Source organism: Anser anser (assembly GCF_964211835.1).
Source record: "Anser anser genome assembly, chromosome: 28".
NCBI classification, from domain to species: domain Eukaryota; kingdom Metazoa; phylum Chordata; class Aves; order Anseriformes; family Anatidae; genus Anser; species Anser anser.
The window spans coordinates 1,468,572-1,492,505 of record NC_139749.1 but is presented as its reverse complement, the minus strand read 5'-3'; the positions used below and the strand labels follow the sequence as shown (position 1 = coordinate 1,492,505).

Genomic DNA, 23,934 nt, shown 5'->3' with positions numbered 1-23,934 from the left:
AGGGTGCACAGTGTGCAGGACGAGGGATCAAGGGTGCGGGATGGAGGATCAAGGGTGCACGTGCTGCAGGGTGCAAGGTGCCGAGCACAGGGTGCAGACCCAGGGCTGCGAGGTGCTGGGCAGGGAGGTTTTGGGGTTGTGCAGAGGTGAGGACGGGAGGTGCAGTGTGTGGGGTGCAGGGCTGGGGGCTGCAGTCTGCAGGTCGTAGGGCACAGAGCCCAGCGTGGAGGATGCAGGGCCAGGAGCTGCAGCGGTGCCGTGAGCTCCGGCACCCCAAAGCCATGCAGCAGCACGTGGCCCGGCACAACCCAGCACTGCAGCCGGGATGCCACCTCCCCAGCCTGGCTCCTGTCGCTCCTGGCCCCTCGTGACAGCACGCCGAAGCAGCAGCTCTGCCCAAAGAGGAGCTTCTCCTGCACTGGTTGCACTACTCGAGCTTTCACCGCTGGTATTTCACTCCCCTTCGCAGCCTCAGGTCCTAGCCAGCTGGCATTTCCTCATCCCGTCTTACTCAGTTTGATTTCCCAGACTTGATGATTAGCCCGTAAGGAGGTTCCCGCTGGTGATATCGATTCTCAGGCATCAATACTTCCCTCAGCTATCCAACGCCCTAGGATGTACTTCTGCATCTCCGTGTACATGTTGTACACGGCAGTTTGTTCCTACACAAACCACAGAAGAGGCGGGGAAATGTTTTTCTCTGCTGGCTGCCTGCGGCCAGTGGAGATTCTGTATTTTAGGCTCGCTCTTAGAATTTACAAGGCTTTCTTCATTGCCAGGCTTGAAACCTCCTTACAAAGACGGGCAGAAGCTTCTTTATCGCCATCTTAGGACCGGGGAAGTGTGGACGAGGGTTACCTGTAGGCACACGGGGATCAGCAGCAAGGCTCAGAATAGACTTTGGGCTGCTGCCGAGGCAGTGACACTCTCCCAGCAGTCCTGCCCACCCTACAATTACACTAATGACAAGATCTTTGAAAAGGGGAAGAGCAGCGCATTCCCAGAAGCTGAGTATCTGCTGCTGGCCAAGGAATAGAAAAGGCTGGCAGTGATCTCCGTGCACCTCCTCTCCTCCCTGAATGCAAAACACGCGACAAGAACAACCACGGCTTGCTACCATGCTACCGACAGCCTTAACACAACCACCTCTGCAGCACCAGGAGCTCATTTTGCAGCTCCCCCGGAGCCCACAGCAGAGGAGCCTTCCTCCTCTTCCTCCTCCTCCTCCTCCTCCACTGCATGCTGATGGCTGGAGCTGGCGGGGGGGAGCGCGCCTTGCTACCCGCCGCTTGTTTTCTATGCAACTTTAATTGCAGGGCGCAGGGAGTAAAACACCTACCACCAGCAGTAAGTGGAGTTTTGCACAGAAATCCCTCTGCACCAGGCTGATACGGCCCTGCCTACGTGCGCGTGAAATGCGGCGTTATTTATGGAAGTGAAAGAGTTACACAGGAGAAGATTACAGGCTAAGTATACCTGGCGTAACACAGTGACTTTGATTACAATTACTGACACTGCCGGGTGATGTGTAATTAATATCGCGGAGTAATTACACGGTTACTTCATCTGTTTAAAAATATATAAATATCCTCTGCTGAGTTTTCATTGAAAGCAGCAAACACCATCCCAGAGCTGCAGCCTGCTGGCAGGAGGCAAGGCTCTGTGCAAAGGCCAGGCAGAGCCCCAAAACAACTGCAGGGCAGAGCTAAGAAAAAGGGGAAATGGTGAAAGCAGAACAGAAAACGGTTCCTTCCCAAAGTAGCCAGGTGATGTCCGTCAGAGAGCTGAGCACCAGCTAAAAGCCGGAGCCGGCCCCGGATGGTGCTGCTGATCCCCACCAAACCCAGCAGAAGCGGGACAAGGGAGGGGGGTTGGTTTTAAACAGATGAAGCGTCCCACTCGGTACTCGCCTTCGTCACTACACCGCTTTACAGGGAGCCCCCAACCTCGGCGCCGTCGGCTCGGCTGGGGGCGTTGTGCACCCGGCAGTTCTGGGGCCGCTGCGAACGGCACCAGGCTTGGGGACGTGCCCGGCGCCCTCCCGAAACGCAGGGGTGCTCCGGGGTGGGTGACGGTGGGGACACCTCCGAAACGGGGCGGCGTTCCCCGCCTGCTTTAGGCACTGCTTCCCGAGCTCCTGGCGCCAAGAAGAAGAAGAAGAACCGCTGCTTGTCCTGCCCGAGCAGAAACCTCTCGCTGCTCCGGAGAAACACCCCCAGGCAGGTCAGGCACCGTCACCTACCCTGGAACGCGAGAGGTGCGTGTGTGCATTCGTGTCTTGGCAAGGAGATGGGATGGAGCGTGGACATCTTAGGTCAGAGCCTGTGCAAGAAGCCACGGGATGGGCGCCTGCCCGCCGGGGCTGGGAGCGGAGCAGGAGGAAGGGGAGCGCGCCCTGGGCGAGCGGCCCCGGCCTCGCACCCGGCCCCGGGGTCCACACAGTGGAATACTCTTCCTCTGGTGTCTCCGTTGCTTCAGTGCTTCCGACTTGGTTTTGTTTTTGTTTTGTTTTGTTTTCAATGTGAAGACCTGAGATTGAGCGTGGATTTCTGTCCTCCACCGAACACTGCAGCACGGGCCTTGCCAGAGGCTTCGCCTCCCGTCCCCTTCCTTCACCACGTGTAGAGGCACCTAAACGGGGATTAGATTTCCTATTCCAAGGCGTTAGCGAGCTCCGAGCACCCGCTCGGCACCGCTGGTCGCACCGAACGTTCCCGCGGCGCTTCGAGAAACCCAAAGAAAGTCCCTTGAGACCTCAGGACCCGCGCGTCAGCTCTTCCCGTGTCCGTGGAGGGCCGAGGGGCTTCGCTCTGCGTTTTTAGCAGCTGCTTGAGCTAGTGTAAGGGGTGGGGAAGGAGGTGGAGCTGACCCCGATGGGGCTCTCGGAGAGAGGAGTTTGCGGGGTGCCCACCGCCACGCTGACCCCCCGCGCCTCGATGAGGGCGGCGAGCAGGCGCTGCTGCTGCTGGCGCAGCATGTCCGCGATGAGCAGCGGCAGGGAGTTGAAGCTGGCGCTGAGCTGCTCCAGCTTGGACTCCAGGCTGCCGATCTGCTTCTCCAGGTCCTCGCTGCGGTCGTTGAGCTCGGTGATGAGGTCGTACATCACGTTCTGCATCTGCGGGGAGAGAGGAGACAGCCGAGGGGTTGGCGCGGTGGCTAGGGGCGCTGCACCGCTGCCCGGAGCAGGAACGCCGAGCCCTGCTCGCAGTGCTCCTGCGAGGCAGCCCCGCACCGTCCCCAGGCTTCAGAGGCTGCTTCTGAGCCACCGCACGCCGCCCGGGCTGCAAGCGCCGGAGGTTTCGCCTGCTGAGACCTTGCGAGCACGCCCCGGCGCTGTCAGCTCTCATCAGGCAGCTCTGCAAGCTCAGCACAACGCGGTGAAATAGAGGAGAAAGAGCAAGCAGCAGAGGAGGGGACAGGGAGGGGGACCAGGAGGGGACGGCGAGGGGGACCAGGAGCGGCCCTACACCAGCCTGCAACAGCGGGGGCTGGCAGCTCGCCTCCCCGTGCGTCACCTTCAGGCGGTCACCGCAGCGGAGCAGCTCGTCGCCTCCCCAGAGCGTCTGTAGGGTTGTTCACCCGAGGTGCAGGGGGCAGCTGTGGCTTTGCCTCTAACGCTCCGTTCCATTACAACCCACGTGTGCCCCACCAAAGTGATTAATGCTGCTGGGCCCTCGTTGCAGCTCCCGGGCTGCTCTCGGCCATCTCGGCCCCACCGCCTGCTCCCAGGCATCCTGCCCAGAGCCCCCCAGGGCAGAGGTGATCTCCTTGGCTGGGCTGGTGTGAGAGCCCCAGAGCTGCCCTAACAGCCCCGTTAGCAGAACGGGAAGGGGCAGCTGCTGCCCGCTTCGAGCCAGCTGCTGTCGGGATGCAGGCAGGGCCCCAAAGGATGGGCAGCGATCTGGGGCGCCACCCCGCAGGATAATCCCTGCGTTTTAATCCCTTCCTGCCAGCAAAACCAGCCTGCGCCCCCAGAGCCTTCCCGTGCCAGACCAGGACGAGGCGCTGGGAGGTTCGGGCTGCGGGCGGCGGCACGGCAAACACCACGCACCCGCTGCGGCGCATCCGGCCCCAGCCCCTCCGCACCGTGACCGGTGCTGGGCTCGCCCCCTCTTCCACTACAAGGACATTAAAATGATGAAACCCAGCGCTGCTGACCGCTGAGCATCCCCAGCTGGGGCTGCGATGCTTTCCCGAGGGACGGTGAGCACAGACCCTTACTGGAAGCGGGGTGCCCCCCCCCCGCCCACCTCCCAGCTTGTGTTTGTGCTCTTTCCTCCTGCCGTGCACAGGCAGCAATCCCCTGGCAGCGATTCCCAGCTGACAGCTCAGGAACCGGAGCATTTTGCAGTCAGCCAGGTCTGCTTTAGGTTCTCCGAGTGAGGAGAAACACTCCTGCAGCCTGGCCGGGCCGCGAGGTTACAGCGAGGACTTGCCTTTGAAAGGTCAACCAGCGTGTTGGCCTGGTCGCTCAGCTTCCTCTGCTCCATCTTCACGCTCCGCAACCTGGGGAGGAGGAGAGAGCAACACGGATGCACCCCCTTTCCCAAACTGCAGCTGCAAAACGCAGCCAGAGACCTGTCTGCTTCCAGGGAAATGGGAAACTGTCCCCAGTCCCCCGCGGACGGGCAGGGTCACCCCTCCCCAGGGCTCAGCAGCCCACTCCCCCCTTCCCCCCATTGCTGCGGGAGCTGGCGCACGCCCCACTTACTGGTGAATGGCTTGTAGGAACTTCCTCTGGTGCTTCCTGACTTTTGCGTGGTCAATCTTTTTCAGCAGCTTGGTGTGCTTGTAGATGAGCCACGTCTCCCGCAGGACATTGGCTGCAGCGTTCTTGATCTGTAAGAGAAGGGAGTCGGCCGCAGGTCACCGGCCCCATCTGGTCCAGCGCGTGGGACATGTTATTTCACGGAAACAATGCTCTGGCTTCGCTGGGTTCTGCCGTTTGTGAGCAGAAATAGCTGCTGCTGCGCTGCTGCGACAGCGCTTGACTCGCCCCAGCTGGGAGTGTGGCGCTCGGCTCCGTGCGCCTGGACGAGCTCCTGCGTGTGTGCAAGGGGTCACGCGCGGTGGGGACGGAGCAGCCTGTGCTCCGGGCTCCAGGCAGAGCAGCGCGTCCTGGCCCCCGCCGCGTCCACATCCCCATCCCACCCCGCTCTGATGCCCTGGGGAAAACCGCTCCCCGCGCTCCAGCCATCAGGCGCCTCACCCGCGTGGGAAGTTTACACTGAACCGACGCCTCGAAGGAAAATAAATCCCCGAGTATTTCTCCTCTCCTGCGTCTGTCTGCTGGTTTTGGCTGGACGCACGCATGCACAGAAGGCATCAGCCCCGTGCTCGCCCCGGCTGCTGGCGCGAGGTCGTGGCTTCCACAGCCTCCGTGGCTCAGCTGCAGCCCTGCTGCTTGCTCCGGAGCGAATTGGCCGCAGCCTGCCTGGCACGCAGCCCACAGAGCCACATCCCCGGCCGCAGGAAGGGGCTGACCAGCTGGGTGCTGTCCCAGCCTGACCACGCACGCCACCCAGGCACCTGTGGCTGCAGCCTCCTGGCCACGGCTCAGCCGCGGGGACCGAAGGGGGAAGGATGCTGAGTCCTTCCTGGGGGCATCGCTGCTGCTCTCTGAGCACCCCCTCACCCGGGCTGTGCTTTACCTGCTTGCCTGCATTGAGGTGGGGAGCATCAGCTTGTCCTGCCCAGGGAAGCCGCTTTGCCCAGCGCTGGACACTCAGGGCTCCCGTTCTCACCATCGTGCACACCCTCAGAGGGTGCCCCATCCCCACCAGCTGGGCAGATGGGCTGCGCCTCTGCTTCCAAGCCTGGCTGCACTGCCCCTCGCTCCATCTCACATAAAAACTGCCCCAACATCGGTGTTAGGAGCCCACCCAGCCATCCAGTGCCGCTGGGTCACCAACGCTGCGCCACAACGGGGCTGCTGAGACCAGAGGTCTCCCCCCACAGACCTTGCACGCTGCTGGGGACATGGTGCCCAATGGGTCACGGGGCCCTTGTGCCACTCGCAGCGACCACAGATGCCTGGGCATCTTGCAGGGCAAACAGGAACTGGTTTGGGATTTCACTCCCTTGGAGAGGTGGGGGAGCTCTGTGGAGATGCCCAAACTTCAAACTGCGATGCTGCAGCATGGTTTGCTCACATGGGACATGTCCTGAGTGTCCCACAGCCCCGGATGCCACCCTTGTCCCCTTCCCCTGTGTTTTGCTGGTGACTGAAATCCAGGAGCAGCCCAGCTGGTGCCCATGGGCCTGCCGCAGCCACGGCCTCTGGGTCCCTCTTTGGGGACCGAGACCGCAGCAGCATCACGGCGCAGCTCTCGTCTGCAGCAGGCAAGATGCTGAATCACTGAAATCCTCTCGTCTTCCTGACACTGAGATTAGTGAGATCATATTCCACAAGAGGAGATGGTCTGTCTCCTCCAAGGAAAGAAAAAAACTCGGGCATTTCCTCCCCAAGGTGCAGCAGAGCTCGTTGCACTTCCTACAGCCCTGTAAAGTGGAGTGGAGTGGAGCGGAGGGCTGATGCCGTTTGCTTTTACCGTAATGCTTGAGCCTGTTCTGCATTCAAGGCACTCAACACCTCGCTCCCGCCCTGGTACCCGTGGGACCAACCCTCGGGGATGCTGCAGGCTGCAGTTTCCCATCAGAGCGGAGAAGAAAACGCCCCGGAGCACCCCTGCTTCCCGCTGCCCCCACCCCGAGCCATCCCCGGCACCTTACCCGCTTGGTCAGCTGCGTGTCCATCATGAAGTTGTGGACGTGCTTCTCCGCTTTGGTGAGCTCCAGCTTCCTGGCCACCACGGCCACCACCAGGGCTGTGCAGCCGGCGCCCTGCACGGGGACAGCAAGGATGGGGGGGGACACAGGGACGTTGGCTGGGGAGTGGATTCAGCCCTGCAGTCGCTCTCACCCTTGTGCTTTCCCCCAGGATTGCAAACCCCTATAACTGAAGCACCACATGCCCCCTACCCACGAAACCAATGATCCCAACAGGTTAACCGGGGTTTATCAGAGGACCCAGCTTCCCACCGCGTCCTTGAGCGGCTGCCAACGCACCCGGTAATTAACGGGGCTGATTTACAAGGTCAGTGGTGAGCCCTCGCCTCCCCAGCGCCCTGGGGACACGAGGAACGGCCGAGCTAATCCTGCTCATCGCTGCCAGCCACGGGCCAGGATCTGTCCCAGCACCACGATGCTCGCCCCATGTAGGGGTGTCACCGGGGTCACTGGGCAGCGGGGAAGGCACCGAGCACCCCGGAAGAGAGCGGGGATGGGGTCCCAGCCCCCTGCAGTGCCACGGGATGGAGCGGGACCCCCCGAACGGCTGCAGATGGCGACAGCTGGAGCTCGCTTTATCCCAGCGATTAGCGGCGGATCCGCGCCACTCCACAGCCGTCGCCTCCGGCGTGCCTTTGTCGGCAGAAACCCAAGGTGCCAAGGCAGGGGACCCTCCGCTCCCCGCGGGGCTCTGCGCGCCGCCTGGCTCTGCCCGCACCAGATGAGCCGCTCCCCCCTCCCCGGTGCTCTGGCAGAGGCCCACGACCCTGGCAAACGATCCTTAATTTATTAAAGAGTCATTAATTAACATCATGGGCTGAGCTGAATCCTTTAGCATCCCGGCAGGTCCCAGCGCGCGCTCTCGGCTTTCACCACTTCTCCCTTTGCCAGCGGCCCCGGTGCTGCTGCTCGGGGAGCCCCAGCGTGCTCCTGGCCCCCAGGGCTTTGCAGGGGGGCACCGGGGGGGTCCCCAGCCCTGAGGGGGTCCCCAGCCCGGGGGTGCCCACCCTAGTTCCTGGGTGGAGAGGGGCTTTACTGGCCAGCGTTCTACCGTGCTGGTGGAAACGCCACGTCCAGCCCTCCCTGAGTTTTCTCCCTCGGTTGGCTCCTATCAACAGCATCAGCCTCCCTGGCGCCCAACCTTACAGGAGACAGATGAAATACTTGCAGATAATATCAAATTAATACCCTCCAGCAGAGCCGCCTTAGCCAAGGGCTCTCCTGGGGCACGACGGCAGCCGAGCCAAGCGATGCTGGTGCCGGTTGCCCGCGCGCCAGGCGGGACGGGGGCAGCTCCGTCCCCAAAGCCGGGCACCCAAGGCAGGGACCGAATTGGGGTGCTGATCTGCGCAGGAGCCGTGCCTCGCTGGGGCCCCTGGCGCTGGCTCCTGAGCTGTCCCCAGCTGGAAAGCCGCACAAGCTGGGACGTCTCACGAGCATCTTGGAGCAGGTACGCTCAGGGCCCCAAAGGACAGCGACCTTCTGGCCATGAGCAAGCGAAGCAGCGGTGCCGTGGGCGGGGAGCGCTCCCAGCTGGCCCCCGCTCCCCACGGGACGCCGGCAGCATTTGGGATCACTCGGCGCGATGGAAGCCAGGCTGCGCAAGCAGGGCGGCCAAGGGATGCTCGGGGGCCTCTCTGTGTCCCCGTCTGCAGCTGCTGCCCCCCCCCCCCCCCCCCCCCCCAGGCTTTGCTACGGCCTGGCTCCCTGCTCCCTCGCAGCACAAGGGTCCAAATTCACCCCAAATTCACCCGCAAGGACGAGCAAAGGCAAAGCCAGCTCGCAGGTTTGCAGCCCCAACGTGCTCCAGTTCAGGGGCCGGTGTTCCCAAGGGATTCGGTGTCCCACGCTGTGTCCCCAAGGGATTCGGGCACAGCCCAGCACCCCACAGCACCCACCATGCACCCAGCCCGCGCCACCCCCTCGTTACCCAAACCAGCACGCCCTGCCAATTACCGCACTTACAGCAATTGCAATTACAGCTCCAGCAGCTTTCAGGCTGCGGGACCTCAGAACTGAAGCCATTACGGCTCGGACAAGCCTGCCGAGAAGCCGGTCCCCATAAAAACCCCACTGCCCTGGTGCCCTGCTGCCCCAGCCTTAAGGCGGGGGACGAGCAGAGCCCAGGGGCCGGGCGGCCGGCTCGGCGCGGCGCTTACCATGATGCCGGTGAGGAGGCAGACCCCCTTCCCGCAGTAGGTGTGCGGGACCATGTCGCCGTACCCGATGGAGAGGAAGGTGATGGAGATGAGCCACATGGCCCCCAGGAAGTTGCTGGTTACGTCCTGCTGGTCGTGGTACCTGTCAAGGAGACGCGGGTGTCAGTGTCACAGCAGGGGACGGGGACATGACCTGGGTGGTGGCTTGCCACCTGAAACGCTGGCACAGCGCGGTAGCGGGTGCTCGCGTGCTGCAGTGGGTGCACCTGGGTGCGACGGCTCCCCAGGCAGGAGCGCATCGTGTGAAACAGGGAATAAAGATTAATAGCACGGCGGGATGCCCCATAGCAACAGCGATTGCACAATTTCCGGCAAAGAAAAAAAAATCCACATGCACAAAATCAGAGCAAAAACTCAACAGCGAGGGCTTCTGCTTTTGGTCAGACCTGTCACCACGTCCCAGGCCCTCCGGCTCCGTCCCCGGTGCCACGTGGCGCGGCGGCAGGAGCTGTCTGATGGGAGAAACAGATGTGGGGCCCCTGCTCTAACCCACAAGGGTCCGGACCTGCAAACCTCGTGGTTGGAGGGCACGGGGCAGAGCATCCCAGCACATCTGGACCCCCAAGGACTCGTTTTCTGGCCAGAGCTGCTGTGCAAGTGGACGGATGTAGGGGCACCGTGCTCAGGGTGCTTTGTTGAAGTGGTCACGGTGGTGACTCACGCACGAGCCCCCGGCCCCGAGCATCAGCAGTGCTGACCCCATCTGCTCCTCATCCCGTCCCCAATCCCGCATCCCCCCCCCCCCCATCAGCTCAGGACGCGCTGCGGGGACGCTGCCAAGCCGCAGGCACGCACCGCGCTCTTGGCCGCAGCCAGGGGCGGCTCGCCGCGCGGGACCGAGCGCCCGCAGAGCATCTCCAGCTCCAGGGGTGCTGCAAACCTTCCGCGGCCACGTCCCCGCCGAGCCCCAACGTCCTGCCCTGCTTCCTGCTCTGCCGAGGTCAGCGACCGCAGCAGCCCAGCTGCCTCTCCTCCCGCTAACACGCGAGCAGGCCCCCTCGTTGCAAGCTGTGCGTGCCCCCCAAGGAGCCCCCCCTCGCTCCAGCCCCACCAGTCCCACCCAGGGTGGGCACCGGCCCCCACGCCGGGCTCTCCGCCGCCCGGCGCCGAGCCCTGCCTGCCCGCGTCCCTTCCCCGCAGCAGGTTTCTCCCAGCCTCCTCACGAAATCATTAGAGGAAAAACAGATGGAGCTTTTGGCAATTCCCTGCAAATCAATTCATCCAAGCTTCGCAGCTCATAACTCGCCCAACAGTTGGGTTTTCTCCTCTTCCTACATTTTTTTTCCTCCCCCCCCCCAGTAACTGGAGACCCTAATGAAATAGCAGAGCAGGAGAAAGCGTCTTCAGCCACGACAAGGCGAGGCTCCAGCCTGGGCAGAGAGGGGCTGGAGAGCACGGCTGCCCCGGGACCCTGTGAGGGCTCCCCAAAAACCAGCTTCAGCGGCTCCCTGTGCCGAGCCCACCCGACGCATCCCACAGCGCAGCCTCAGCTCTGGTCCCCAGGACATCGGGGGGCTGCCAGCAGACACCCAGCCCCCCCGGCCCCCGATGCAGCGTGCCGACGGGTGACCCAAGTGGCGTGGAGGAGCTGGCCGTGCCGTGCTGAGCAGACACCCCCGGGTTGATGCGGCCAACGGGCTTTCCCCCGCCTCGGCGCGCGTTTCCCCCCTGCTGGCGTTTGCGTTTCCCCGATAAAGGCTGAGCCCCGGTTCCCGCGGCAGGATGTGAGCCCTCAGGCCGTGGGGACGACCCCAGCTGACGGGAACAACATGCCGGGGGCTGACGGGGGGAAGGGGGCTCCGGAGGCTCCAGCCGGACCGACGGCTTCTCTTCCAAGAAGCACTCGGAGCTCATAAACAGGAGCAGCTGGCATTGCGCGAGCAGGAAGAGGGGCCGGCCGCTCGTGCCAAGGGCTGATGCAATTGTTTAGACCCGAGAGCTGATTTCCAGCACCCCCTCGTCTGCGCTCCCCGCGGAGAGTGAAGCGCAGCACGGCTGCCCCGAGCATCGCCCCAGCGCTCAGCCCAGCTCCACGCCGAGCATCGCGGCACTGGGACGTCACCGCGGCACGTGCTCGGCCGCGCCGTGGGTTTGCGGGTGGCCAGGCCATGCCGAGAGGCCGTGCACATGCGGAACACCCCGAAATACAACGGGGAGCGGGCGGGGGGCACGTGCGGGCGCACGTGTGCGGCCACAGGCAGCACCGCAGGCAGCGCGGCGGCCGGGCGAGGGTTGCTTAGCGACTCGCTGCCTCCAGGGAGATGCGGCCCCCCCGGCACGCAGGGTGGGGAGGGCGCCCGCAGCGATGCTGCGGCCCCGGGGGGACGCGAGGGCGGGGTGGGGGGACGCGGCACGGCGATGCCACCCCGGCGGTGGGGATCGCGCCTCGTCCCTGGGTGGGTGCTGGGCGGGAGCTGCCGTGCAAACCACAGCGAACTGGTTCCAGTGCTGGTGCAGCAGCCGGACGGGGGGGCACGGGGACGCGTCCTCTCCCCCGTGCACACACTGCTTTGGGTGGACACGAGTGTCCCGCTGCCACACCTGGTGGCCCTTGCAGGGGCTGTGCCAGCACCCAGGAGCCCTGCGCGCTGCGGGGACGGCGCATCCCTTGGGGTCAGCGCCTGTCCCCAGGATCCTGGACCCCCCAGGACTCTGCGCGCCCCACGGACGGTGTGTCCCTGGGGTCAGCACAGCTCCAGCCCGGCCAGGGGGGCTCGCATCTGCCGCTCTGTAGGCACAAGAAGGTGGTGGCAGTTCACGGCAGCTCTTGTGCTGGCAATCTGCAGCGGCTCTTCTGCATCATTTCTATTTTTCCTTGCTAATGGCTATTTATTTACATCGGGTTTTTCAGCCTAAACCCCCCAGGTGCAGAAATCCATCCCCTGAGTGTCCCCTGGGAGCCCGCCCGCCCGCTCCCCATTTCAGAGGTACAAATAAAAACCTCCCAAACACAATTAAGGAGCACACAACTCTCCAGCACATTCTAATAGCATCATTAAGAGAAACAGGAACATAAACGCAGCCTGCAAAAGCTCGTAAAATCCAAGCGTGCAGCTCCAGTCCACATCCACGGTACTTAAAGCTGCCCTAACGCAGTTTCCGTGCGGCTCGAAGACCCAGGGGGGACCAGGAGGTGACTTCTGTGAGGGAGGAGGAGGAGGAGGAGGGTCTTCCTTCCTCCTGCCTTGCAAGCACCCAAAAGCGAGCCGGGCACCTCGGGTGCTGCCAGCCCCGAGCAGGACCCGCTGCAGCGTCCCTCGAGCGGGGCCGGGGGCTCAGGGCTGGCTGCGGTGACGAACCCCTGCATTTCTGAGCCCAGCACCAAACTGCCGCAACAACTTAAAGGGATTTAATGCGATTTGGCTAATCCACTTAAAGCAAATAATAACACGCGTTTGTCTTCTTGAGCGGTTTCCTGCAGACAAGCCCACGCGCCCTGGCTCCCTCCACCCCGGCCATGGGGAGAGGAGCAAGGGCCCGGTGCCGGTGGCACCGAGTCCCGGTGCTGCTGGGGGAACGGGAACGGGCCCGGCAGAGGTGGCTGTCAGCACGGGAATAAAACCACAGGTGCTGGGAGGGAGCCCCCGCTCCCCAGCAGCATCCCTCGACCCCTGCAGGGCTTCCCAGCGCGCCCTCGGCCACCTCCTTGGACAAGCCACCAGGGCTGGGGCCGCCCCGGCCCCGCTCCCCGGGGAGGTGGAAGAGCAGTGGAAGAACGCCTGGGAGCGGAGCCGGCTGGCAGGCAGGGCCGTATCCTGCTCCCTGCACCCCCTGGGAGCCCCACGGGCCCACCCACTGCCGGTGCCGCACTTCAGAGCCAGCACAAGTGTCTGCTGAGCGAGGGCAAGGCTGGGAGCCAGGGCTTGAGAGCTGTCCTGAGCCATTAGCCCTGCTTTGATCGCGGCTCAGCACCCAGCACAGCCCCCTGGGGACGGGGACAGCCCCGCACAGGACCGGGGGGGCCTCTCCCTCCCCCTGCCCCGGGATGCGCAGCAGGAGCCGGGGTCGAACAGCTCCCAGAGAAGCCCTGGCAGGGGCTGGGGTGCCCCCTCCGCAGCCCCCCGGCACCCACAGGGGGCCCCGAGGGGTGCCGGTGCATCCCAGCACCGGAGGCGCCGCGGTACCCGCCGGGACCGGTCTCCACAGCAACCCCTGCGCCGAGCGCGGCGATGCCGGCGTGATGCCATCCGGCAGTGGGTTTGCAGCCGCGGTGTTGTCATGGCACTCGGCTCGCAGCGACGCCAGAGCCAGGCGCCGCCGCTCGCCAGCCTCCCCGCACCCAGCGGGGCCCCCACGTCCTCCCCCCGCCATCCCCAGGGCACCTGCTGGGGACTCTCCCTGCCTGCTCCGGGCACCCCAAAGCCCCGCGCCCCAAATCCCAGCCGCAGCCCCCGCCCCTCTCACCTCTCGCACACCCGGACCGTCCACGCGGCGATGATCCAGAGGGAAATGCTGAAGACCAGCAGCACCGTCCCGGGGCAGATGGTCATGAGGGTCTTCATGACGAAGCGCGTGTTGAAGTTGATCTTGTTGAGCGCCCCGATGCTGCGCGACGAGGCGTCGGTGAAGAGCTTGCTGTGCAGCAGCATCACCCGGGCGATCAGGTAGAGGCGCAGGAACATGGGGATGGACAGGATGATGTCCACGTCCGCCTCTGCCCGAGAAGGCGTGTAGGAGAAAGCCAGGCGGGCTGTCCAGAAAAATTTGTACTCCCCGGGGATGGGGTGTATGGCACAAACCAGCATCTCCAGGCTGATGTAGAGGATGCGCTCGTACGTCATCGCTATCCGCCAGTCGTCGGCCCCGTTGTCGATCACAAAGAGCTACCGGGAGGCAAAACCACAGGGTTACCGGGGGGCCCGGCCGCCCCTGCCCCGCAGCACAGCCCCGCAGCTTGGAGGGGACCGACCCCAGAGTCCCACGGAGATGGATAAAGGGAACTGTCCTGGGGGACCAGGGATGGAAGCAGCGGGAACAAACCTTCCCCGAACCCTCCAGCTGCTCTGCCTGCACCTTCAGGGCATGGCTGTGGCGCTGGAAACGCCCCAGAAAGCTTTAGGGTGCCCCGAGACATCCCTGCTGCAGTGGCAGAGATGGGCGAGCCACGGTGCCACCGGCGCAAGCCACCCCGCTCCTTTTGCTCGCACCAGAAGCGGCGTCACCCAGGTGCCACCGCAGCCCTGCTCCGCTCCCAGCCGCAGGCGGAGGGCCAGGAGCTGGCGACGCCGATGCGGGCAACTTTTCAGGAGGAAGCGTGGCAACGGATGGAACCGGGTCGTCATAGCAACTGCAGGTTCATCCTGGGCAAAGCAGCGCGGCACCGCTCCTCTCCAACCGCTGCAGCAGGAGCCGGGCGCTCTGCAGGAGCCCCAGCACCCGGCAGGATGGGAGCAGGGGCTCCTCGCCTGGCCGGGAGCCGTGCGCTGCCCAGCATCACCCACGCGGCCCGCGGGAGACGCGGCCTCGATCCACATGTTCGTGCGCCTCCACAGCTCTGTTCCGCACACGCTGGGCCACGTCGGTGCCACCAACGTCCCCTCCAACAGCAGGGACCAGCTCGGGGACTCCCCGTGAGCAGCACTTGGCAAAGACACCGCTGGAAACGGACCCCAAGGGGACGCGGCAGCACACTACCCTCACCAGCACCTCCGTGACCCTGCAAAGAGCAGGGTGACCCCGGCTCGTCCTGGGGGCTGGGAGCATCCGGGGGGGTGGGATCCCTGGCACAACGCTCCATCGGCACCCCCAGCCCTGGCACCTGCCGCGAGCCGCGGGGCCGGCACGGCGCGGCGCATGGGGCTGTCCCCAGGGACGGCGAGAGCCGCCGGGACTGACTCACGGAGCGCCTGTCCCCGGCCACCTCCCTTTCTGTTTGGAAAGCTCCACTCCTTTTAGCTGCTTTGAGAAATTGTTTATAAAAAAATGCTCCAAGCTGTCAAGGGAGATCCTCAGGCATTTAGCAAGCTGACAGCCCATTCCTTCCTGGAAAAGGGTGTTAAAAATAAACAAATTAGCAAGAGGAAAAAGCCAGAGAGCCTTTTGGCTGCGTGTGGGGAATTGCACCGGGTGAAGGGCACGGGGAAGGGGGGGTGCTCAGGGCAGATTTCCCCTTCTGCAGCCCCTCTGCAGCGCATCGCTGCGGCGGGTTTCCATGGAAACCCCAGGCAAAGTCCGGCGGCACCCCGGCATCCCCGGCACCGGCTCCGGCAGGGGAAGGAGCAAGTGCGTTCACCACCGCGGCTGCAGGCGAGCGAAGCGTGCGGGAAAGCGCAAGGAAAGGCACCGGGAAGCCGCACGGTGGAAGGAGAGGCTCCCAGCAGGGTGCTCCCCCTGTGACCCCCCGGGGGTCTCTGCTCCCACAGCTCACCCAGGGATCCCGGCACGGGGTGTGCCGGGGCTGCAGCTCCCACCTCCGTGCACACCCATGGGGCTCACGGGGCAGCGCTCCGGCACCCTTGGGTGCACAGGTGGGGACTGAACGCACAAACCACGGCTCTGGGCATCCCCAAAGCAGCCCCCCCAAAACCTCCTGCCTGAGCTGGCAGCCTGCAGGCCAGCTGAGCGCTGTCCCCCATCACGTGCAGCAGCAGCAAACACCGCGCTGGCACGGGATGGCACGTGCCGCCCTGTCCCCGAGGCCACGCCAGCACCAAATTGTGCCAAGCCCATCGCCTCCCTCAGCACCCAGCCCCTCAGCACCCATGGGAGCGGGGCAGCCCCTGCCACGCAGGTGCAAAGGGCCGGGAGCAATCCGCGCAGGGAGGAGGAAGGCTGGGCTGTGCCAGCTCCCTGCACACGCTCAGCTGTAACGAGGAGCGAGCGACACACGCAATTAGCAGCAGATCGTGGCCTCGCAGCAGGAGGCAGAGAGCTGAGAGGCTGCTGGGGGCGGGGGAAGAGGAACCGCAGGGAAGGATCTCGTTCACCTGCAGCCCTGGCTGGAGGGGCGATGGGCACGGCGCGGGGACCCGCCACCGTCTCAGCCGGCCGGGTGACAGCTGGTGGTGACAGCCACCTCCCCTGCCGCAGAGCCAGCTCGGCCGCCGGAGCTGCTGCCCCGCGGGAGCGGGGATGCGCCCATCCATCACCGCGCACTTCATTACAGTCGGATGCAACAGGAAAAGGACCCAGGATGCTGGGCGGCTGCTCTTTATCTCCTCTGGGGGATAAATCCTCCCGAGGAAAACGTCTCTGCGTGCTCCTTCCCGTCCCAGGCAGAGCCGGCTGCCGAGCCCACGGACACCAGGACGCGGCGCGGGGGACAGAGGGCAGCGTGGGGGTGAAGAGCCGGCAGCCCCCTCCTGCCACCGCTGCGTGGGGACAAGGCAATGCCCCCAGCCGCAGAGAAACCACGGCAAGGGGAGAGCTGGGAACGTCCCCAGGACTTGTCAATTAACGCAATTAGCACCGAGGGAAGCAGCCGAGGCTCTTGCCTAATCTTTTCTATAGGGTGGGGAGGGCTGGCAGTGCTGGCAGGGTGAACGCAGCCCCCCCACCCCGAGCAAGGAGGAAAGGAGAAGCTGAGGATTTACAGCTCTGTCAGCCCCACTTCCATCTCTGCTGAGATCCCGGGCCAGATTATCGGCAATCCCTTTATAAGTACCTAAAAGATAATAGGGCGATAAACAGCCAGCATGGATTTGTCAGGGGCAAATCGAGTCAAACCAATCTCATTTCCTCCCCTGCCGGAGTCACCGGCGCAGCAGAAGGGGGCGAAGCGGGCGGTGCGGTGCAGCTCGGCTGCAGCGGGGTTCCTCGCGCGGACCAACGCGATTTCCATGCGCAGGGACCGGGAACGCTCCCGGCAGGAGCGCTTCAGAGAGCCGGCCACTGGCGACAGGCTCCCTTGGCTCCAGCTGGAGAAGACGAAGCCCGGCAAAACCCAAGGGTTCCCAGGAACGACGCGGGACAGCGGCCGAGGAGGCTGCACTGGGCAGGGGGTCGCAGGCAGGACAGCGGAAGAAATTATTTCACAGCGCTCGTCGCTGCCAACAGGGAGCACAAAACAACACGTCCCGCTCTGCGCGGCGTGCGTCAACGGAGACGCGGGAGGACTGGAGAAGGCCCAGAGGAGAAACCACGAGGATGCAAAGACCTTGGCAAGTCCGTGGGGAAAGGTGGAAGGAACTGAGCTGTTCGGTGGAGGAAGAAAGCCTCGGGGTGGAAAACCTTCGCACGTCGGGAGCTGCGCTGGGGTTGCTTTGGTTTCACAGCCCATCACCGTGCTCAGCGCCTGCCTCTCCCATCCGCCAGCGAGCCCCCAGCACAGCATCCTGCCCGCAGGCTTACGTCCCCGATCCCGCCGGTTCTGCAGATTTTAGCACGTCCTCCAGCACTTTCCTGACCCACAGCCTGAATAAGCAGACCTGGGCCGTCGGAGGGGCCACGCACTTGAAGACAATGGGGATTCCAGCCCCGTCTCCAGGCGGAGCAGGATGAGAGCTGTACAGCCCTGCGTGCCGGTCAGGGTGGACGCGGTGTTTGCAGAACCAAGAACAACAACCAGAGGAAGCCAGAAAGAGCTGGGGGTGCAGCTTGCCCTGCCGACCACAAACAAAGCAGCCCTGGGGGTAAATATTATTCCAGCAAAACCCAGCTCTCTCAAATATTTGCTTTGAGCAACCCATCACCCGCGGGCAGTCCCTCCGGCGCAGGCTGGAGCGCAAGCAGCCCGCGCAGAGCCCTTTTGCACCGAGGTTTTGCCAGCACCGCAGCACAGCTCTGCTTTTTAGGGCCGGACAAGCTCAGACCCAACAGCGCACGTAAGGCAAGCCAGCCTCGAGCGGGACAGTGGGGACCTGGCCCCGAACAGGCACATACGGCTGCGGGGTCCCTTGCCGGGCTCACCGGGACGTTGGTGGCTCCTGGCCCTGCTGCTCGGACGCCGCAGCCCTGGCTTGGCCGGGAGCCCAGGGAGGAAGTTTGCTTTTCCAGCGCCTTTCCTTGGCCGCTTGCACACGTCGAACCCGCAGGAGGAGCAGGAGCCAGTCCCAGGCACGGCCTTGGAGGGGCTGGCAGGGGACAGGGCACCCTGGGGACAGCAGCGCTGGCCGCGCGCCCCAGCCACTCTGCCACAACAGTCCCCAAACCCAGGGCATGGTTCACAAGCTGCCATCCGGGCAGGATCACACCAGCACCGGCTCCTTCTCCCACCCAACAGTCCCTTCTCCCATCCCCAAAATACGTCGGCACCGAGCCGGAGCAAACTGGGAGCCCTTTCCTCTCCCAGCAACGCTGGAGCGAGCAAAGAGGAAAAGAATGGGCAGGCTCGATTAGGAAAGTATTTCACAGCTTCCCTTGGCATATCATCCGTGCGGTGAAAAGAGAAAAGTCGGGGCCCTGCCCTGCTGCCTCCTCACCCAGGCCAGGGCACCCCTGCAAACCTGGGAGCAGGGTGAGGGAGCAAAACCCAGCCAGAGCGAGGCGGTGGCAGCTTTAATGGGATTAACGAGCTAATTCCCATCACTCCCGCAGAGCAGATTGCAGGTGCTCTTCCCCATATGAGGGTCAACAGCCAGAGGGACCTAACGGAAGGGAAAGGACGTCCTGGCACCCAAACCCTGCGGGCTGGTGGCCGGGCGCAGCTGTGAAGCCCACAGCCTGGCTGTCAGGGCCAGGGGCCCCGGGACCTACCTGCACCTCCCGCGTGTGGTAGGCGATGATGAGGCCCAGCAGGATGACGGTGGACAGGCTGATAAGGCATTTCAGGGCCAGGGAGAACATGGAGTCCTGCAAGGAAACAGCAGGCAGAGCGTCAGCGGCGGGGACCCCGACGGGCAGCGGGACGCGTGGCACCACGAGCCTCGAGGGTGGCACCAGCGCCGCTCTGCGCCCCCAGGGAGATGCTGACGCCCTCCCCAGCACGGGCATCCCGCGCCCTCCCCCAGCACTCGGCCACCCCGGCTCCCCATCGTCGGCATCTCAGCACAGCGGCCCCAGCCCTGACGTTGCCACGTGCGCTGGGGGCACTTCTGGAGAGCAGCGCTTTCTCCAAAACGTTTTGATTGTTTCTTGTTTGTTTTTTTTTCTAAATCCATTTCCACCAAATGAAATTACCAGCCTCCCCTCGGCTGGGACGAGCGACTCCAGCGATCCATCCACATCCAGCGTTAGCCCAATATTATGGCACCCTAATGGATGGTCTAATCAGATCCTCCTGCTAATTAGCTCTATGTAAATTAAACCAGCCCCTGATTCACTGGTGACTAAAGCAAATGCTCCCAGCCTCCCCTGGCTCCCTATAGGGAAGGGCAGGATTCACCTTCCCCCCCGAGGGCTCATCCCCAGACCCCGTTTCGGCCGCTGTGAGCCTGTACTGGCCCCCCGGGCAGCAGCAGCCCCCTCCTGGTGCTCATCTCCCCCCGTGGCCAACGCGGCCGGGGTGTGGAACGGGACCAGGGCAGCAGGAAAGGCCGAGCCGTGGACAGACGGGGGGGAGTTCAAGAAGGGAGAGAGGAAAGTTTTCCTAAGGAGAGGCTGCTGGCAGCGCTGCGGACGCTCAGGGTGCTCCGGCCACGCATTGTGAGCAGCTTCACAACTTGGCACTCGCCTCTCAATTGTGTGCATATAATGGCTGGTGTTGAGAGAAGTGCCGGGGACCAAACAACGCTATTAATAGGCAGCCTCCAGGGCAGGGCTCGTGCCAAGGCCGGGCCCTCCCGAAGCACCGATCCTGCCCGGGTGATGCTGCCTGCATCCACACATGGGACCCTCCCCGCAGCGTGGGGCCGGCGGGACCCCGAGCGGCTCCGCCACCGCCACCGAGCGCCACGGGGCGAGCTGGCAGCGAGCTGGCTATTTTTAGCAAGCCGGTGTCTCGGGGGAACACCCGGGATTAATTGCAGCGAGATGTCACTCCCGCAAAGGATCTGGCATCCTTTAGGGCCAATCTCAGTCGCCGTCTAGACATCCTTAACCCTCCTCCTGCCAGCACCCGCGGCGAGGCAGCTGCCTGGCGGCGCCGGCTGAGGATGCGAAGCCACGGAACTGGCACTGCCCCGTGCCAGCGCGGTGCTGCACCAGGCAGCTGGCAGCCCTTGCCCTGTCCTGAGCCATGGGAACCTCGCGCTGCCGGGGCCATCGCACCCACACGCACCCCAAGGGGTCCTGGCAAGCGGTGCCGCACGGCAGAGCTGGTCCTGGCACCAGGGCCGGTACGGACGGGGAAGGGCAGCAGATGGGAACCCCCCGAGCGCCCGGCTCGCTCGGCACGGTCCACGCTCATCCCTCCTCTCCCAGCTCCGGGCACCGTCCTCGTGCACTGTCACTTCTGCAGGGCCGCCCCCCAGGTGGCGTGGCTTGGCATCCAATGTCACCCCAAAACCAAGCGGGAAGGGCGCACGCGGGGGGCAGAACCCCCCCCCCCAGCACGGCCGGGCGGGGAGGCAACAAGGCCAACGCCGTTCGGCAAAGGTCACCGCACACCCACCGCCGTTCTCAACGCCTCCGGCCAGCGCCGGTCCCGCAGGGGCCCGGCAGGAAGAGCGGCTGCCGGCTCCCACGCTCGCGACAAAGAAAACCGCGGGGCCGGGGAGACCTCGTCCGAGCGGCACCGACGCCTCGGCCCCCCGAGGGACCCCGGCACGCATCCTCCCTGCGCCGCGTGCAAGTGCCAGGCTGCTTCGCCCTGGCTGTGCCGCGCAGGCTGCCGGCGGTGCTGGGAAGCAGTGCTGCCGGCCTTGGGGGCAGGAGAGGCCGCATCCCGCCCGAGGGATGGGCAGAAAGCAGGCAAAACCTGGCCGCCGCATCTCCAAGCCCAGCTTATCCACAGGCCGGACCCTGCTCCAGCCCTTTCGCCCTGCTGACCGGCTCCGACATCCCGAGGAGCGTGCGGCATCTCTGCTGCCGGCCGCGGGGGCAGAGCTGGATGCGGGCCAGGGCCGGCAGCACCGAAATCCCCATCCACGCGACAGCTGCCGGCCCCGGCACTGGGCGCTCCTTCAGTCACGGCCGCGTCCCTGCCAGCGAGCTCCGGTTTCCTAACGGAGGGGGCTGGGGGCTGCCGGGGGGTATTTATAGACAGTCGCCCACGGCTCCGTGCGAGGCACCGGGGAGCCCCCTCTGCACCCCAGGGTGCGCTCAGCAGGAGGGGAGGGGATTGCGGGGGCCCGTTGAGCCCCAAACCCTTCTCCAGCCGGCAGCAGCTCCCTGCCCGTGCCCCCGAGCCCTCGGCACGAGCACCACGAGCGGGCGGCAGCCGCCGGGGCAGGGGTCGGGGCTGCTGCACGGAGGCAGCGCTGACTCACGGGGTCTTCCCCGGCTGACACAGCCGCTCGGCGCGCCGGGGCTGCTGAGCGCCGCGGCAGCGCTGCTGGCAGCTGTGCTGTGCGGCGAGGGCGGCCGGTCCCCCCCTCTTTTCTCTCCTTCCCCCCCCCCCCCCCCAGCACCACGCACACGGGCGTCTGTGGCTCAACAGGTAGTGGGCACCCCGGGGAGGGGGAGGCTTAGCCCCGCTCCTGCTGCAGGGCAGAGTGGAAAACGCCTGGAAGAGGCTCTGGCGGTGGACGAGAGCATCGTCCTCCCTCGGCACGGGGAGCGAGGGATGCGGGGCTCGGCACTGAGACATCCCCGTGCCTCGACCGGAGCAGAAGGAGCCGGGGCTCCCCGCAGCTCGGCTCAGCCCCAGCAGCAGCTGCGGGCAGCTGGGGCTCGGGGAGGCACCTCTGGGGGGTGCACCCGCACCCCGACCCGTTTCCATGGGGACACCGCAGGGTCCCCCGCGCCCACGGGACCCCCGGGCGCGTCCCTGCCTCCACCTGCTCTCAGCTCCATCGCCCCCTCCACCCGCACGAGCCCTCCCCGCCGCGATTGCCAGATAATCGCAGGAAGCAGCGAGCAGCCCCTTCCCACACGGCTCCTTCCCCTCCGCACCGTCCCCACGCACGTGGCACCCTGCCCCGCGGCACGGGGACCCGCCGGGGTCCTCCAAGCCCCCCCCCAGCTCCCCCGCAGCGCTGTCCCACTGACGCCCATGGGTGCCACGCACGCCCTGCCAGCGCGGGTGCCTATTCCCTTCCCCTCTCTGGATAGGTATAAATAACATGACAGATGTCTATACAAAGAGTTATTCATATCGCTGCCAACGAGCACAGCCAGGGAGCAGGAGCTGAAAGGGGTGTGTGGGGGGAGAATTATAAATAAAAGACACCGTCCTGCAATAAAAAAAAAAAATACAGAAGAAAGGGGTGTGGAGGAGGATGGAGGGCTTCGCTGCACCGCGGAGGGCACGGCTCCTCGAGGAGACCACACATGGGGCACCCGCATCGCTGGAAGAGGACGAGGACCCCCAGCCACAGCTGCCCCCACCCGCCCCTGCCCGGCACCCTGGGGGATGCCCAGCACCCCCTCTGACCCCACCCCCAGCCACAGCACCCACCCTGGGAGCTCGTAAGGGCGAATCCGCCCCTGCCGACCCCCAGGCTCCCCAGTGCCCCCCGACTTCAGGGCCACCCCCAGGAGGCCGTGCCCAGCGGGTGGGCTGGCGGTGACACGAGGCCGACGCTGGCAGGGCACAGGCAGGCTGCTGGCAGCTCCCGCCGGCTGCGGTGGCGGCAGAGCGGCTGCGGGGCCAGGCTGGGCCCCCCCAGGCCTCCCGCACCAGCCAGCCCCGGAGTCCCCAGCCCTCAAACACCACCACGGGGCCAGCAGGGATGCAAACGGGTCCCCTCGCTCCCCGAAGGGCAGTCGGGGGCTTTTATGGGGCCTCCAGGCAGGAGCCGCAGGTGGGGACGAGCCAAGGTGCACCCAGCACCAGCGGGGCTCCTGCTCACGAGGGCCGGCCAGGCGGGGGGCCCGGCAGCCCCCTGCCCTCTGCGGCCGGGAGGCACCGCGGTGCCGGATGGGGCAGTCCCCGTCCCCTCCGTTGACACCCACCGGGGGCACGGGGCAGCTCCGCCAGGACGCGGCGCCCACCCCAACCAAAGCACCCGCCACACGCAGCCCCATCGGCGCCCGCCCCGTCCAACGCCGACGGCCACCGCGAAGCCACCAGGACCCCAACAAACCCGCGCGGCCCCGTCCGGCCCCAAACACCCCCAACAACCACCCCAGCGGCCCCCAACCTCCCCGCGGCCCCCCGTACCTTGGAGTAGAGCCCCCAGGAGAGCTCGGTCTCGATGACCATGACGACGATGCCGAACATGCCGAAGATGAGCGCGTAGTCGCTGAGGCGCTTGCGCTTCTCGAAGAGCGCGCGCCGGTGGCCCAGGCGGTAGCCGATGTTCTGCGCCTTGCGCTTGGGTCCCTTGGCGAAGGCGGCGGGGGCCGGGCGGGCGGGCGGGCGGTCGGCGCGGGGGCCTCGGCGGGCGGGGGGCCGCGTGGCGGGCGCGTGGTTGTCCTCGCGCGAGACGACGATTTCGGGGGGTCCGCCGGCCCCGAAGAGCTGCAGCGGCTGCGCCTCGGGCTCCGCCTCGATGAGGTTCCTGCGGGAGGCGCTGAGCCGGCTGAGGGGCTTCATCACCCCCCCGCTGTACTTGCAGGAGCTCATGGCGATCTCGGTGAACGGGTTGCTGTCCCGCCGGTGCACCAGCGGGCTGGGCTGCCGGTGCTTGCCGCCGCCGCCGCCGCCGCCCGCCGCCGAGCCCGGCGAGTGACCGGCCAAGTGGTCGCTGAGGTTGAGCTGGCTGCCGTGGCGGGAGGAAGGGTGGAGGGCGGCGGGGGCGGCGGGAGGAGGGGCCCGCAGCGACCCGGGCGAGGAGTGCAACAGGCTGTGCTGGAGCGGCGGCAGCGCGGCGGGCGGCGGGCGCTCGTCCCCCGACGACGGGCAAGGGCACCGGGGGTCCTCCTCCAGGTCCCCCACGCCCGAGTCGTGGAAGTGCCCCGACGTGTCCATGGCGGCGGCGCCGCCGCCTCACCGCCCGCCGCGCACCTGCCCCGCCGCGGCCGCTCCGCCGGGAGCCGGCACCGGCCCCGGGCCGGCCCGGCCGCG

General features: G+C 65.5%; 1 protein-coding gene across 1 annotated transcript; it reads right to left on the bottom strand.

Moving 5' to 3' along the window:
- Window positions 1–1,454: 1,454 nt before the first annotated feature.
- Window positions 1,455–23,934, bottom strand: KCNN3 (potassium calcium-activated channel subfamily N member 3). Its single transcript, XM_083813640.1, has 8 exons — window positions 23,089–23,934; window positions 18,642–18,737; window positions 13,413–13,831; window positions 8,949–9,090; window positions 6,733–6,843; window positions 4,712–4,839; window positions 4,437–4,506; window positions 1,455–3,115 (listed from the first exon to the last, which is right to left on the bottom strand). The coding sequence occupies exons 1-8, from the start codon at window positions 23,836–23,838 to the stop codon at window positions 2,819–2,821; spliced, it is 2,013 nt and encodes a 670-aa protein (XP_083669766.1). The 5' UTR covers window positions 23,839–23,934; the 3' UTR covers window positions 1,455–2,818.

What these genes read in the sequence shown, in the direction of transcription:
- KCNN3 (XM_083813640.1), bottom strand. Translation starts at nt 23,838, where the DNA reads ATGGACACGTCGGGGCACTTCCACGACTCGGGCGTGGGGGACCTGGAG. An exon ending in GCCTCCTCACCGGCATCATG is followed by an intron (nt 6,844 to 8,948) that starts GTAAGCGCCGCG and finishes GTCCCCGTGCAG; the next exon opens with GGCGCCGGCTGCACAGCCCT. An exon ending in TTCCTACAAGCCATTCACCA is followed by an intron (nt 4,507 to 4,711) that starts GTAAGTGGGGCG and finishes CCTCCTCCCCAG; the next exon opens with GTTGCGGAGCGTGAAGATGG.